The 16,778-nt window shown below is 38.8% G+C and overlaps 1 protein-coding gene across 1 annotated transcript in view; it reads left to right on the top strand.

The window, feature by feature from the left end:
- LOC118423381 (spectrin beta chain, non-erythrocytic 5-like) overlaps nucleotides 1-16,778 on the top strand; it is a gene marked incomplete in the record, with an annotated part of 64,603 nt that overhangs the window by 11,829 nt on the left and 35,996 nt on the right. Inside the window, 23 exon segments of the mRNA XM_035831502.1 lie at nucleotides 323-493; nucleotides 2,535-2,648; nucleotides 3,629-3,699; nucleotides 4,384-4,464; nucleotides 6,098-6,213; nucleotides 6,917-7,029; nucleotides 10,068-10,255; nucleotides 10,515-10,632; nucleotides 10,778-10,842; nucleotides 11,084-11,126; nucleotides 11,240-11,374; nucleotides 11,661-11,743; nucleotides 11,980-12,118; nucleotides 12,310-12,518; nucleotides 12,736-12,913; nucleotides 13,299-13,499; nucleotides 13,852-13,947; nucleotides 14,225-14,344; nucleotides 14,794-14,994; nucleotides 15,387-15,606; nucleotides 15,940-16,037; nucleotides 16,377-16,529; nucleotides 16,670-16,778. Coding sequence (XP_035687395.1) covers nucleotides 323-493; nucleotides 2,535-2,648; nucleotides 3,629-3,699; nucleotides 4,384-4,464; nucleotides 6,098-6,213; nucleotides 6,917-7,029; nucleotides 10,068-10,255; nucleotides 10,515-10,632; nucleotides 10,778-10,842; nucleotides 11,084-11,126; nucleotides 11,240-11,374; nucleotides 11,661-11,743; nucleotides 11,980-12,118; nucleotides 12,310-12,518; nucleotides 12,736-12,913; nucleotides 13,299-13,499; nucleotides 13,852-13,947; nucleotides 14,225-14,344; nucleotides 14,794-14,994; nucleotides 15,387-15,606; nucleotides 15,940-16,037; nucleotides 16,377-16,529; nucleotides 16,670-16,778 — 3,022 coding nt within the window.

Raw genomic sequence — 16,778 nt, 5'->3', positions numbered from 1 at the left:
CCTAATCATTTTCATTTGTGAATATAATAACTAAATAGATAAGTTTCACTTTTGCAATTTGTAGGCAAACAACGTGGTCAGTGGTTGACTAAAACTCAAGGTATAACACAGCCAACGAACCTAAGTTAGAGAGGGAGCAGATCAGAGCATTGGGTCCCGTTAATTATTGAATGATACCAGCTAGCTAACAGCCAGCGATTTTTTTGAAGTTAAAAGTAAACTTCTGTGCCTAGATGTTTTTCCTCACACAAGATGCATGGTTGTCATTGAAGGAGACATTCTAAGGACATTCTGTACTGATTTCTCTGCCCCCCTCCCACAGAACAGTGTGGCTGTCGGTGAGCTGTTTAAGGACCTTCAGGATGGAGTCCTCCTCCTGCAGCTGCTGGAGATCATCTCCAACGAACGTCTGCCGCGCGCCAGCAGGGGGCGTCTCAGGGTCCACAAGATCGAGAACGTCAACAAGGCGCTCAAGTTTCTCAAGGACAAAAGGGTGAGTCAAGAAGCTTCTCTTGGCTCAGTAGATTTCTTCTACTCTATTGCTGTAATAGTGCACTCTAAAGAAAGTGTAACTGTAAATGCATTAAGTTTGTGGGGCTTGATTTACCAGTACGGAGAAATTGTTGTGTTTACAGTGGTTTTTAGTTTGCAGTTAAGACAACGAGGTAAGCAGAGAGAAAAAACAAGAAGCATTTTCATGGTGATTTTTGTGGTGGTTTTAGGTGTGCAGTGAAGAGCTTACGAAGAAAACTGGAAACATTAGACCACCTCAATACTTTCAACATTTACAGTAGTCTGCTAACATATTGCAGGAAACAAGATTTCAGAGATAAGTTCTAGATAAACTATATCATCCATTCCTTCAACTGTAGGCAAGTTAGGCTAGGCAAATAGCCCACCTTAATATTGCCCGCCAAATGTAGATTTGACTGTACTGTTGCACAGTACATTATATTGCTGTACATGCTTAATACTGCATGAAAGCATTACTCAACATGCTTACCATTTTGCTGTGACTGAGCCAAGCTGGATGTTTGCAATTGCCTCATGCATAATTGGGGTTGGTGCTACTTAATTAGGTTCTTTTTGTTAGAGTAATGAGAACTGTTAATGACTGCAATCACCATTGCTAATACAGCACAAGTGCTAGAAATGAAGAGGGAAGATTACCAGGATCTGTTGGGAGTAGCATGATCGTATCGTTTCACCAAATATGGTGGCACCCGTAGCACCCCAAATATGGGCATGTACTGGGGGATAATCAATAACCATGGTCACAGCTGATCAGCACGATTTGGGCTGGCTGTTTATGTATTCTGCTGTGGCCTGATGCTGTATGACTCATGTGGTTTAAATCTCTGCTTAAGCACTTGCTGCTGAGTGAATCATACCTGATACTTCAGTGATATCTTTCCTAAAAAGGCAAAACCCAACCACCTTGAATCTTATGTATTGACTATGAAAGAGATGTTGTCAGTTTATGCTGGAGTCCATTGGAATAGAGCTGGGGTAGACATGATTAGTATTCTTAGAGGCTTTCTAAGTGGTCCTATGGGGCAGTGGTAGCCTACTGTGATCCTGTAATTTTACCACATGCTCTGGAGCTGTAATTTAACCACGCTGTGTGATTCAGCACCAGGGTCAGGACCACTCTGCTTCCATGCTGTAAATTAGAAATAGTGTTGTAACAATGTAGTACCAATTGTGCACTTGGTACATGTATTCTCCAGCCTGCTCCAGATGTGGCAAGGTTGGTTTGCAGACTGGGCTTGTTTGGTAATCGTGACTGATGATACTAGTAGGCTACAATAGCTCTAACTTTGGAGCCAGATTTGTTCCAAGAATTGTTTTCTATGTATATGTAGTTTAAACATTATTTTCCTCTAGCTTTGCAATTACCCAGTCATAGCCACACACTTACAACTGTGCATTAGTCATCTTACTTGGCAATTAGCTCTCCTGTATTACACAACATATGCATTATGCAAAAATTCTAGTTCATTGAAATTTTGATCAGTCTTTTTTGTTTCTTTCTGTATGAGATGTTTCCAAGCCAAAAGTTTTTTTCACTTCCAGCAGCATGCCTGTGTTAGTTATTCAATGTGTCATTGCATGTCCTTGGGCAACCAAAATTTCATTACTAGTGAGTCATTTGTCTGTCCATATTTAGATTCATCAGCAGGAATATCTGATTTGTATTGGCATCTATTGATTGAAAGCACTGCAGTGTTTGAAATGCTCATCTTCTTTAGACGGTAAGATTTTATTTGAGGCAATCATATTATACTTAGAGGTTGACCTGTGAACAGCCCAGGTTTGGCTGATATAAGGGCTTCCAAAAGTTTTGGAAGCATGTTAAGTCTGTCTTACTCTTAACATCCTCCTCCACTAAAGATAGGCACTGTATATTCTGTATTGCTATATGTGATATGTAATTTGTATTAGGCATGTAGTGATGCCATTGGAGAGCAAGAATTTTCAAACAGGTTGCTCAATGTGCAATCATTGCAAAACCTATTTTGAAATTCACACAGGTTAAGTTGGAAAGCATTGGAGCAGAAGACATTGTTGATGGCAACCCTAGACTTACCCTGGGCCTGATCTGGACCATCATCCTCCGCTTCCAGATTCAGGACATCAAGCTCGAGGTAAGGATTTCTCTGCCCTATTCTAAAGGTCAACATTGCATATTGGTTTAGTCAGATCACTTGGCTGTACCTTTGGTTACTTGTCGTATGCCAGGGTATTAAAGTTCCAGCAATTTTACAGTCTCAAAAATAGCAAACGAATTGAATTTTAATTAGAAGAACACAATTAGAAGAGTAGAATGTTGTCATCAAAGCAACAACACAAAGCAGCTAACTGTGTGATTGACACATGAAGTTGCTTGTTGTGTCAAAAATGATCATTACACTACTCGAAAGGAAATATATGCCACTCTAATAATGGAATGCAGGGAGCTAGTCCTCCACCTCTCATAAGAAGTTAAACAAATGAGATATGTACATGATATGTATTTGTAATACATATACACTCTACACTCTTTTCTGTTCAAACATACTCCATCGGCCTCTAATATTACAAAGGAGACATATTAAATGTTTTTATCTATCACAGACTACAGGTGTGATGATAACATTGAGAAGACTGATATCATCACTTGCTATTGATTCAATTATGTGCCTAGATGAGTGTGTCATTACAAGTGTTGCTTAGGCACCCAACACGATAATTGATTCCAACATAAATCATGTCAGCTCATGCATTTAGTCTGTTGGCAAGAACAAAGGATATTAGTGGAACTCTTGATACAGGGTGATCATGAAAAGAGCAGTGAAAGATAGTCCACTTTCTTCACTGTCTTGTCATCTGATCTTATGTTGTGTTAAGTTTAGGGGAACAACCACTTGTGTTGTCTTCATGATGCTGGATCTCCATTTTCTGTATCATCTCCTCATGTGACATGTGATTCAGTTAGACTGAAAGCACACAAAAGTATACAGAGAAACGCAGAAAAAAACAGATTGCATGTTGCCTATGCCCATACCTCTCATCGATTTCCCCCTCAGATGAATCATTGTTTTATATATATTACAAAAAACTAAATGTTTGTCATGTTTGTCTACAGGAAGAAGAAAGCAATGAGAAGAGGTCTGCCAAGGAAGCTCTGCTGATCTGGTGCCAGAGGAAAACTGCAGGGTAAGCAAGCCAAGCAAAATAATGCACATAATTCACACAAAGATGGCTAGGCCCTCAGGAACCTCTGGATCAAATCAAAACATACAGCTCTTACATACACAGTAATGTCATTTCATTCCCTTTATGAATAATTTGTCAATTGGAAAATCAAATTTCCCAGCAATGGCAAGTAGTGACAAATGTGGTCTTGAACAAAATGTGACATTGTGTTAACAATGACAGTACAGGAATAGTAATGAGCTACCTGGTGCTACATGTAGTCCCAGTGCTGGTGGAGTGCACCTTTGTGATTTGTGGATGGATAATCCCAAAAGGGAAGTGTTTTCTCCTGGGTCATCAAAATGAAATGTATCATTGAACAATGATATTCTGTTCTTTGCTCTGGAGCAGGATATAGAGTGTTTAAACTTTGTGAGTGCCTTGTATATTTGTCTTTTTCAGCCTACCACAATGTCAGTGTGATTATACTACTTGTAATTTTGACATTTAAGTCAGGAAAATTGACTCTTTTTTTGTGGGGTGCAGGTGCAAGATTTCATGCAAATGATGCTTCCCCTACTTTCAGTCACAGATGATTCCATGGATAGCATGGTTGGATGGTAATACACGTAATGCTTGGTTGAAACAGACGTGTCCATGTAATGTCTCATCATCTATAAATGTCTTGATTTGCATAATTTACAGATACCGGAGCTGTAAGGTGGACAACTTCACCACAAGCTGGAGCAATGGACTGGCCTTCAATGCCCTCATACATGCACACAGGTAAGAAGGCTTTTTCTTAGTCTTGCCACAAAATTCTAAATACTGTTTTTGTCTCATTCTGAAAAAAGAAAATATCTGATACCTATCACATGAAATGCATAGTAGTCCTATCTCATCATCATCTACAATATGATATGGAGTCTTTCATTTTACTAAATCTATTGATGTAGTTGAACTAGACATAAAAAAATCCATAGCTCCAACATACATAAGAAGAACACTTGCACTTTTCCCATTTAACAGATTATTAACATTGTAGAGTAATAATCACACGTTGTTCTTAAAACAGAGATATGTACAAGTCTTGCTATTCAATTTGATTTTTCATTTCACATCATTTACTCAATATAAACTCACAGTACATAGAGAGTTTTTTACAGCAATTGACATTGCTGTATAATGTTTACAAAAGACATAAAAAAATTATATAAATGTGGGGTAATAGCCCCAGGCAGTCTGTTATGTTATGGAAATGCCACCATTCCAACTGCACAGATGTGTCCCATGGGTAGCAACCAGAATTTAGGTGCTTGTTTTTATGTGTCTTTTGCCATTTTATGTTCTAGAAAACTCAAAGCAGGCCAATTGGGTGTGATGTTTGGGGGCTTGAGAAAAATAATGGCACTTAGCTTGTATACATAGCTGTAATGCAAAAATTAAAAATATCATGTTGTTGTTTCTAGCTATTGGTCTTGTGTATCAAAAGGAAATGTATTGCCATTGTCACGCAATGGTCTCCCAGTTGATACAATTATAATGTTTAGTCAAAAGGAATAATTGGTTTGAAATTATCATATGGGTAGATCTGATTGAATGGATATATTGGGTTATGACATTGTTGAAGTACGTCTTGACATTGCTTGTAAAGTTCTACATGTTCCTGTTTCTCTTATGGTAAGATGTGGAGGTAATAACATGTTTTTGTACAAATGGTGCAGCAGTCATTGTCAAACTTGCAAATGCCAAACTTGCAAACAAAATAAAGACAACTGTAACAATGAAAGATAACTGTTTTATGACTTTCTCCATTCTGGCAATTCTAGCAACTATTAAGCAAGTATCTTCAATCACATGTGTTAAATAATGAAAGCAGCATTTACTCGAGTGCCAGTGGCATCATTCCAATTGTTAGAAACTCTAGCTGTCTAGCTCTGGTTTCGGAAGACAGAACCCAGAAATTGGGCCCATTCAGTATCAGGGAGAGTGTTGTGAAGAATGTTATGACCATCAACCAGCAGGTGCTGAAGAAATTTATGAAGTTGTTATATAAAGGGTACCAAGCTGGTGTGGGCTGTACTGGCTCAGGGGTAATGAGCCAGGGTTTCTGTTGGCAGTAACAGCTAATAAAAGTAACTATTCAAGTAAAGGAAAAATTGTTAGCATTTGTTTATGACCTCTCTAATTTATATATAGTTGCATGAGCATAAACCTTATAGACTCAATGTATATTGTGGTGATTGATGTTGAACTTGATGAACTTTCATTTCAGGCTCAGTAAAGTTAACAGCACTGAAGTGCAGGTTCTAAAAATTGTTAAATTGGTTTGATTTTAGATTTGCAATCAAAGTAGGACATTAAAAATACAGGATTTATTCATGAAGCTTAGCTGATTCTGTCTTATCTTATTCACCAGACCAGACTTGATCAACTATGACAGATTGAATCCCTCGGAGCACATCAACAACCTGAACAATGCCTTCAGTGTAGCCCAGGAGAGGCTGGGCATCTCAAGACTGCTAGATGCAGAAGGTAAGATTTGAAGAATGTGTGAATGACTGATATGTTTTTCAATCAGTTTTTAGAGTGATATATATAATGGATATAATTGTCTGTAATTTCTCATGTTGAAATGTCTACTGCATGTCAATTTATTTCTGTATTGTCTTTTCTGTAACAAGCTATGTCACACATAGTTATGGAATTTGAGGAAACATACTGTAAGCTAGAACAACTAGTTAGTCTAATTTTGCAGAGTTTGATTGGCTGAAGGTTGCAACTGTTTGTGTCTTGGAAACTTAAGAAAGATAAAAAGTTACAGCAATGCCTGCTGCAAATTGTCTGCATGAATAAAACTTTCAAGAGTTTGTAACAATACCATGGAAGTGTAGTGAAACTAAACCATCTGGTATATCTAGAGTTATATGTATAATAAATGTTTAGAAACATTGCCAATGTTCTGGAAGCATAGTCAAACTCATAGCTCTAAGCAGTTTATCATGTAACAGTATCTGTTTATAATGAATGGTTATAAAATAGTGAAATTATAATGGCAATTCAGTGGCTGTTCAAGCAACATATTCAATTCTGAGTGCAGACTGGCAGACACACTCATTCGGTACAACAGAATTTTATATGTTTTTTTAGTACAACTGTATTTTCACAAAGTGTATGTCACAAACTGTGTAACAGCTGACATTGTTTTGTTGACTGATTGGCCTGTGTTTCCTTGCAGATGTAGACATTGCCAAGCCAGATGAGAAGTCCATCATGACATATGTGGCTGCATATTACCACTACTTTGCCAAAATGAAGAGTGAACAGACAGGGAGCAAGAGAATAGCTAAGGTAAGTGTCAACTTTGATTCTTTAGAACATAGTCATGTCATTGAGATCTGATGGGTTGAAATTTACCATATCTTGCATTGCATAGTAAGACATCTTTGGGGGTATTCCATACAAATTGTAATTCAAAGTCTTTCCCCAATTTCAGTAACTTCTTTCTTCAAAACCCTGCAATAAGACAATCCACAACTTACCCAAAGTATCCTATCCATAAGCATATACATCAGCAAACATAGGTGAACACAAACTCCTTTACTGGAGCAAGAAATGTTCAAAGGTGCAACTTAATTTTGGAGGTAAGGATCTGCAGATCAAAGGGCAGTAGAAACACTGGTACAGACCTGGCACATTGAGATGTTGATCTCTATAATCAGTGTGATTATGTATGTGGCTTTCTCTCATTAAAATCAGTATCAATCAATAGTTTGTTGGTAACAGCATCCGTCAATGTCACATGTAGACATTATTCATTGATGTCTCAAACATTATTTATGACATGCTGAAATGTAGATATACAGTTCGAGGCTATTCTCATCAAAAACAAATATAAAAGTTTACATGATTCTCATAGAAAATTATGGTCAAAATTCATGCTGCAAATGTTTTTTGTCTTCCTTGTTCACCAGCAATTCGCAGAAGCTACATGTATGAAACAAATACCTGTTATATTTGACCAGAGGCATGTGATTAAAGTGTCGAGGAAGGCTGCCCTCTAAGGGAGGGGTCAAAGTAATTTACATTGCACTTATAATATTGCATCAGATCTGATATAGAAAAAGCCATTCAATGTATATGGTAGACAGCAGAATATAAAGAGCATAGCCGTTTGAGTGATGATGTGCCATCCATGTAATCAACCTCAACGAGCCTAATTTCACAACTGGCCTTGTACTGAAAATATTCACTCACATTCATGGTCATTTGTCTTTGTAATGATGATGAACTGTGGTCTATTATAAACTAGTTAGGTGGTGTACCAGTTATGAGATATTCAGCTTGTCAGGTTGATATTGACATGAAAGTTGTAATTGACCCTATCCTGCAGTGTGGCTAGGCAGGTGTTTACGGTAAAAGCACTAGTATTAATAGTCCTGTAATGACTTCACTTTACTGCCGTAGATTGCATGTGTATCTTCTGGTAGGTTTCATAGTTGACAACACTGCCAACATTAAGTATGAGTCACAGGACATTCCTGTCAAATATCTACAAAAACTTACAGAAATTCTCTCATATTTTAGTATTGACTAGAATATAATCCATACCTCTGCAGTAAGAAAGACCATGATTATCAAAACTTACTTTGATACTGCCATTATATGACGTTGAGCTGAGATTGGAGAATTTCAATCTGTACACTCCACACAGATTATCAAAATGAGTTTTGCAACCAACTCCATCATTTTACCAGAACAATATGTAATATCACAGCCCCTCTCTAGATTAAATCCAGCCAAGGCAATTTCCTGTGCACATTTTGAAATGATAGTTAAATGGAGTCCACCTTATCGTTACACAGTACTATCTGAAGCCACTAGTATGTAGAATCTTTTTAGAGGGCACAGACCATGTAATGATATTGTCAGGAGGATTTCTGTTGTTCAGTCTTCAAGAAATTTGCACATTGTCATTTGTGTTGCCTTACTTGTAAAATTTGCCTTTCAGTCTGATTCAAAGCTATCCTGGCATTTTGAAAAAGACTTGGCAAAATGTGTACAGACTTGATAAAGTTATATGAGACAAAGTCACAGCATTAGGAACATGTATTAAGATTTCATTTCATAAAGTTCTAACAAAGCATGAACTGTTTGTTTTGTATTGAGTTCACAAATGTGAAATGTTTGATTCAGGCTTTGAAAACCATTCAAGATATGTTAAAGCATGTCTTTGATTGTGTGGCATAAAAGATCATCACCAATAAAAGCTTGTTACTGCCTTTAATCCTGATGATGCAAAGGGTGCTTGATGAATGATGGTGCACGTTCTTGTTTTATGAATACATGTAACTGACCTTTCAGACATTATGACAAATGAATCAGGCTTGTCTTCTTATTATCTCCATCTAGTTTGTATAAAGTACAAAGTGCAGATTCATGTTGATGCCCAGGTCTGCCATGTTCATTCCACTGAGCTTTGAAGAAGAGAAAGGGAATACATGTACACGTCCTTTGAAATGGCTTAAAGCCATTTGTACATGTACCAAGAAAGAATACTTGTGACCCAGTTCTGTTTGACCTGAAGCTTCTTCTGTCCATCCCACCTCCTTGTAGCCCATCCATCAGATATCCTCAGATAGAATGTAGGTCAGCTAAATGCAGTAGCCATCACGGCTGGCTTTGATGGGTTGTTGACCAACAGACATTAATGTGGCATTAACATGGGAGAGTAATGGATGGGAAATGACCTCTAGACTTGATAGATGTTGGTCATTTTTGTAAGTGCTGATCTTGCTGGCTTTGGAAATGTTCTTAAAAATCAATTTCTGCGCAGTTCTCCCTTGAATGACAATTTTAGTGCGACAGCTGTATTACCATCTTTTGAACACAATGATTCAACACCATATGGCTTTCACACATTTTGCTTTTGCTCCCAGTCAACTCACAGATTTTTTGGTTTCTTAATTTCACAGTCCATTCAGTAGGTAATAAGTCACCTCTATGTTTAAATGATGTTGGGTCTCTGACTCCTGATGAGTACAGTTATGCTGTTGGCATGCAACATCCAGAGCATGAACTTTTGAACCTGTAACTTACAGGTAGAAAACTGACATTACAGGTAAATGGATGTCTTGTTTACTAGGTATGGGTCATATAACCACTGTGTATCAACTTTTCATACAATACAAGATTTTTATCTTATGATTTTATTAGAATATTATAAATCCTCAGGATTTAACTATAACCACTGTTCAGCACCAAGGACAGGACAGCATTTCACACCATGGATGCTGGTCTATAGACCAGACATACATGCCTGTTATAGCTGTCACCCATCATACCTGATGCCAAGGAAGCTAAATTGATTCTCTATGGTATGATTTCAGATCATGGACTTCCAGATTGAGATTGACCGTATGAAGACAGACTATGAGCGCATGGTGGAGGCTTTGTTAGAGTGGATCAGTGAGAAACAGGAGCAGCTGGACAGCAGACAGTTCCCCAACACACTGGAGGGGGTGCAGAGGGAAACCACCAAGTTTAAACAGTACAGGACTATTGAGAAACCACCGAAGTAAGTCACAGAAGAAAACAGTGCTTTTACTTTCTTTGTACCTTAGACTTTTAAAGCTATAAATTAGTGTAACAACATCTATGATTTTTTTCTATATTTCCGTTACTTTGTCGGCATTGTTGAGATTCCTTTTAGCTCATGGTACTGTATGAAGCTAAATGTTATTTGATTTAAATTTCATACTGGTTTCAGCATGTTTCTTTGATGTATGACTACTCATAAGTCTTAACATTTTTATGCTTGATATATATTATCAAAGGTACAATGAGAGAGGCCTGATAGAAGCCCAGTTCTTTGACATCCAGACAAAGTTGAGAGCAAACAACCAGAGACCATACGTTCCACCAGAGGGCAGGATGCTAAATGATGTGGAAAGAGTAAGTACAAGATGATTAGACTAGAAATCTAACAAATTGATGTCAGTAAGTTGTAATGCTATATATGATTGTATAATTGTCATTTTCTCCGAGGCCTTACTTCTGTATTTGGTACAGTGATGAAAATTGTTTTTTCTGACACCAGGCGTGGCAGCAGCTAGAGTCATCGGAACATGCCCGGGAGATTGCACTGCGTGAGGAAACCAGCAGGTAACGACACTCAATTTATTTAGAATTCATTCCTGCAAATCTTCATAAAAGTATTTCTCACAGTTGCATACATCTGCATGCATGGTTTGCTGTACATTCAGGTATATGGCTGTTAAGATCTGCAAATGTAACAGATACTGATTGTAGTTTGTATTCTTTCAGAAATGAAGAAGTAGCCACAATAATAAAACAATTTCATGAAAAACCTTACCATATTGTTTCTTTTCAATTTTTTTCTCAGACAAGAGAGACTACAACAGCTTGCAGGGAAGTTTGAAAGAAAGGTAAGAGTTGTAATTTCACCGGCATCTGTCAACTAGTCAAATTCTCATTAATCTCATTATTTCCTTTACTTGTACTCGTTTTTGGCACCTCTTAAAAAGGATTCCTCTTGCAGGCATTGTTGAGAGAGACCTATGTGAAGGACATGGACCGTGTTCTGGATGAGCGGTACTTTGTAGTGAAGGACTCAGCATCGGTGGAGGCAGCCATCAAGAAACATGAAGCCATAAGTGCAGATCTTCTACCCAGGGTGAGAAGATGCAGTTTATTGTTTCTACCAATCAGGGATTTCATATCTGATCTGTATTGTATTGATTGGATCTTTTGAAAGATTCAGGAAGTCAGGAAGCTTTGAAAGGACTTGCATAAGAAGCACAGTGCCCAGTAGTTTCAGGCTTTCAGCCATTATTCTTGCTTCATTTCAGGCATTAGTTTAAGGCCCATAAAAGAAAACATGCACATACATAACCAATTACATAAATGTGTACATAAAAATCATAACAAACTTCTTATTATGTAGTTGTTTCTCTTCACAGAAAGAAAGATTCACCATGCTGTCTCAGATGGCTAATGAACTGTGGAAAGAAAACTATCATAGGAAGGAAGAGGTCAAAGGAAGGTCTGTCTGAAGCATGGCATCTGTCATGGCATCCATGATTATTGTACTTAGTAGATTTAAGACATTGACAACATTTAGTTGTCATCACCATAACCAATAATTATAAGTCCATGCATGAATTTTGTATGGGATGTACTATGTAGTTTGTCCTGTCTCCTTTAAAATGCATTCTTATAGAATGTGCCAAATATCATATTGTCCCAACTTTCCTCTTGTCTCTGCTCTCTCCCCTCCAGAGAAGACACGATTGTACAGAAATGGTCACAGCTGCTACAGCTGGTGGAGAGACGGGGCCAGACACTGGCCAACTTTAAGGACCTGATGGACATGTTCAGGGAGATGGAGAGCATCAATGCAGAGATCAAGGAGATTGAGGTAAGGATTGCATGTACATGCACATCTGCATTATTGCCAATGTTATCAAGCTTCTACTCCACCATTATGATTGAACATAGAAATAAATTCTGCAATTTGTAAAGCTTCTAAACATTTACATACCTTTTTGTTGAGGAGCGTGTGGTAGACTGTGGTAGTAAACCAGATTGATATAATCACTACCCACACAGGGCCAGGTACAGTCGGAGGACTATGGGAAACACCTGTTTGGTGTGGAGGACCTGCTGCAGAAGCACCAGCTGATGGAGGCTCACGTCAAGTCCCTCGGGCAGCGGGTGGACAGGGTCAATGTCAAGGGCAACGGCTTCATCGGCAGTCAGCACGCAGAAAGTGCCACCATCCAGAAGAAGCTGGAAGATGTCAGTGCCAATTATGACAGGTGTGGAACACAGTTTGTTGAATTGTCAAAAGACCCTCCTTACATGTAGTAGTTTATACCTGCTGAGGAAGTAAAAGTAATATTCACATGTTACAAAAACAGACTTAGTGTACTGATACTGAGGTTGTCACTTTTATTTGAGCATGAATAGGCTCCTGGGCTAACATGTGTCCAAGATTTAAGCATCTTTATTGTGCTAACACCTATCTGCTGCCAGGCTGAAGACCAGGAGTGGCATCAGAAGATCCAAGCTGGAGGACGGACTGAACCACTATGAGTTCCTGAGAGACACAGAGGAGGAGGAGGGGTGGGTCATGGAGAAACAGCGCATCGCCAAGTCTGTGGTGACAGGCAAGGATCTGCACAGTGTGCTCAGCCAGCAACAGAAACACAAGGTTGGTCATTTTGAACATTAAGATGTCAGCTTTTCTCTCTGCCTCTTGAGAGACCTTTCTTTTGTATGTCAGCTGCTAACCCTTACGTTCCAAAGTCGAGGGATATACAAGTATATAGTGATGCACTTGAAACATTTGAAAACACCTGATACTGTATATATGTCCATAATGTTGAACCCTTTCCAAGAAAAGTGACAAATGGGCTATCCCAAGATATTTAAATTTACTAGAAAATTAATGAAATGATAGAAGATCTAGGCCTTCATATTTACATTTTTATAAGCCTAATGTATTTTTAGACCAAATGTAGAATTTGTAGAATTTGATCTATTAAGTTCTAATCCCAATTGTAAATTATCTTCAACCCTTACATCCCTCTCCCCAGGCTCTTGAGGCTGAGATGGCAGCTCGCCACCCCCAGTTGGAGGCTGTGTGTGAGCGAGGCCAGGCCCTGTGTGACTCCAAACACCCCCACTGCCGGGAGATCGGCATCAAGGTGAAGGGACTACAGGAGAAGTGGGACCGGCTCAAGGACCTGGCAGTGTCCAGACGTATCCGGCTGGAGCAGGCCGTCCTGGCACATCAGGTATCCGATTACGATCTTATCATACTATCAACCTCCAATCTTGTATGGCATACTGCTTCCTTGTCAGTTGCCAGAGCCATGAAAATTCTATTACCTCCTTAAAAGAGGTTGATTTCTTGTAGAGTCTGTTGATTGTTGTATACAGATTAATTGCTGAGTTGCAGTGTTTTTTTTAATAACTTTTTGTACAAATGTGTTAGAGGGCAGGTTGTCAGTATTTATGATGTTTTGACAGAAGCAACAGTTGCATGTACAAATAAAAGATTGTAGGTAGTAATAATTATATAATGTCATGTACAAGTTCCCTATATGTTTTTGTGATGATTGTACCATATTTCCTCCATACATGTAGTATTACACAGATGGGAATGAGGCAGAGTCATGGATGAGAGAGAAGATGCCACTTGTTTGCAGTGAGGACTATGGCAAGGATGTACAGAGTGCTCAGGTACGCACATTTATGGGGATCTTTGATAGAAAACACTTAGTACTAACAGGTACAATATGTAAAAAAGTAATGCTTATTCATCAATTGTTATGTCAAAATTTAAGCACAAGTGTTTGGATATATATGTCAGGACCTGGGTTGCAGACAATATGAAACCTTCAAGTTGGAATTTCAAAGTTTATTATCAGAATCTGCATCCCTGAAAGCTAATCATTTTGTGTCATAAAAGAGATAAAGATTTTCAAAGATTTAACAGTTATTGTACCTCCCATGACAGTCCTTACTCCAGAGACACGGGTACCTAGAAGAAGAGATCAGAGCATATGAGAGTGGCATCCAGAAACTTGGAGAGCAGGCACAACATATGATCGACTCTGGGACAATGAACCAGCTACAGGTAACCAGCAAGCTTGCACTTTTTGTACATTGGTAATAGTGTACATAATTTATGCATATTCCTTCCAATTTTGAACACAAGCCGATTGTCGTGATTTTTTATTGCAGAGTCATCAATAAGACTCATCACTTTAAACTTGGAAAACTCATTGTCTGGAAATTTGACACAAGAACACAATGATATGGATAGAAGTTTTAGCATGCTCTATCAAGTGACATTGTAAAATTTGCTTTACATTCAGCCAAATATGAAAATTTTGTCTTAGATTTGAAGGTTTGTTCCTCCACCATCTACCAACAGTCTCTCCATCAATGCTGGCATGGATGAAGACGAGTTGTTCAAGGAAATTATAAACTTTAGGGTGTCCTAGAACATGTTTGTAAAGTACAATATACTCACAACACAATGTGTGCTCCTGTTTGATTCAAGCCTATTTTTCTCCCATCCAGTCTACCAACAGTCCCTCCATCAATGGAGAGCCAGATGAAGACCAGTACCTTGAGGAGCTGGTGGAGGTTCCGTACGAGGTGGAGGTGGAGAGGACAGTGGAGAAGGAGACTGTGCGGGAGGTGGTGGAGGACAGGAAGGTGCCTCAGGTCAAGGCCATGTACAAGTACAGCGGCAAGGGCATGAGTGTGGACAGGGGACAGGTCAGTTCTTACTGGACTTTTGGTCACACAGCCTGAATATTTGTAAGGTCAAGTCCATTCAATGCATTAGTTGTAATTCATTGGCTATAAAGCTTATGACTTGTTAAAACACTGGTAGATGAACCCTTTAACAGGTCTAATTTAAACAAAGGGAGTCTTGATAAATACAAAAATGTGACATATTTGGTTAATTTCTTCACTGATTGCAATAAGGGTAAGTGAAAAGCAAGTGGATTTGAAATATGCATAGTCTTTGTCAATCAGTTCTTATAAAGAATAGAACCTGATGTATTTGTGTACCTTTGGCAGGAACTTGGAACCAATAAATTTCTTGTATCCAGCTTTAAGATGCCCAAGCATAACCTTTCATTTGTTGTATTGAAATCCATTAGGTTTTGGTCCTGACGAGTAAAACCAATAAGGACTGGTGGTGTGTAAGGAGGCCAGATGGAGTGGAGGGATACGTACCTGCTAACTATGTCAAGGAGGTGGAGGGCAAGGTCGTACAGAAGAAGGTCAAGAGAAAGGTCAAGGTACCAGAAAAGGTCAAGGTCAAGGAGGTCAAGACAAGGAAGGAGTTGGTGAAGAGGAAAAACCCACTTTACTCTAAAGGTTGGTATAAGATGAAAGGAAATGAAGAAGAATACTAGAAGAGGCATGATAATCATAACAAGTCCCTGCTGTATAACTGTAAATGCTCTAGCTTTTGTATCCTATACTTAAGTTGGTGACAGTCCTATTATCATGACTTAAATGCTCTAAATCTTTTCAATGTGGGAAAGTCAACAACGCAGTTTGTTTCTATGTTGATATCCTGTAGTAAAATAATTGTTGATCTTCCTTGGCCATCATACAGTTAGAGTTGTGTAATAGAGATACCTTGCATCATACAGATTCTCCTGACAGTGTGTTAAGTCATTATTTTGCATCTCTGCTATTCTGTAGCATCAGCCGAGACCAGTGTGCACTTTGACCGGGACAACCTTGAGGAGAGACAACAGAACATCTCGGCCACCTACAGAAGACTGGTCAAACTGGCACAGGTCAGTCCACAATCCCTACAGCAGTAGCTAGGAGAAATATCTATTGTAATAGTAGACCATTTTCATTTGCAAAGGTCGAATTCATGCCCAGTGGCTTGCTACAAGTGAACACAGAACAGCAAGCTAACAAAATAGATACTCCCTGTACTTACACAAGTACAATGAACAGGGGATCAGGTTACAACATGATTTTCCTATAAACTGTAGGCCTTAAAAGAACTGACCAAAATTTGAACTCTCAACCTTGTGATCAAGATGCAGGGTTGTTTGCAACATGCACACAGCACAAGTGAGAGAAATCCCTTTTCATGTAAAATGTTTCCTTCCTATTTTCCTCAGGCGAGAAGACGTTACCTTGAGGACTCTATCCAGCTGTTTGGGTTCTACCGTGAGTGTGATGAGTTTGAGTCGTGGATGCAGGACCAGGAGAAGGTCATGAAGAGTGTGGAGAGCATGAAAGACAACGTCGAGGCCATGAAAAGAAAGTTTGAGGTGAATCTCAAATTAAATCAAGACTTAGCGTTTTGCCATGTTGTTGCCCAACCTTCCGGGAAAATGCCTTGCCTTTTTTTGGTATTTTGCTACTAGTACATACTACAATTTTTCAAAAACATCCCTTTTCCATTCCCTAGAACCTGATGACAGCGCTGGCTGCCAATGCCGGCAGGATGAAGAAGATTGACCAGCTGGCTGATGAGTTCGTCAAGACGGGCCACAGTCAGCAGAAACCTGTCAGGGCAA

Source organism: Branchiostoma floridae, chromosome 1, assembly GCF_000003815.2.
Source record: "Branchiostoma floridae strain S238N-H82 chromosome 1, Bfl_VNyyK, whole genome shotgun sequence".
Classification (NCBI taxonomy): Eukaryota; Metazoa; Chordata; class Leptocardii; order Amphioxiformes; family Branchiostomatidae; genus Branchiostoma; species Branchiostoma floridae.
Note: the sequence above shows the minus strand (reverse complement) of the source record. Positions and strands in the feature narration are given on the sequence as shown.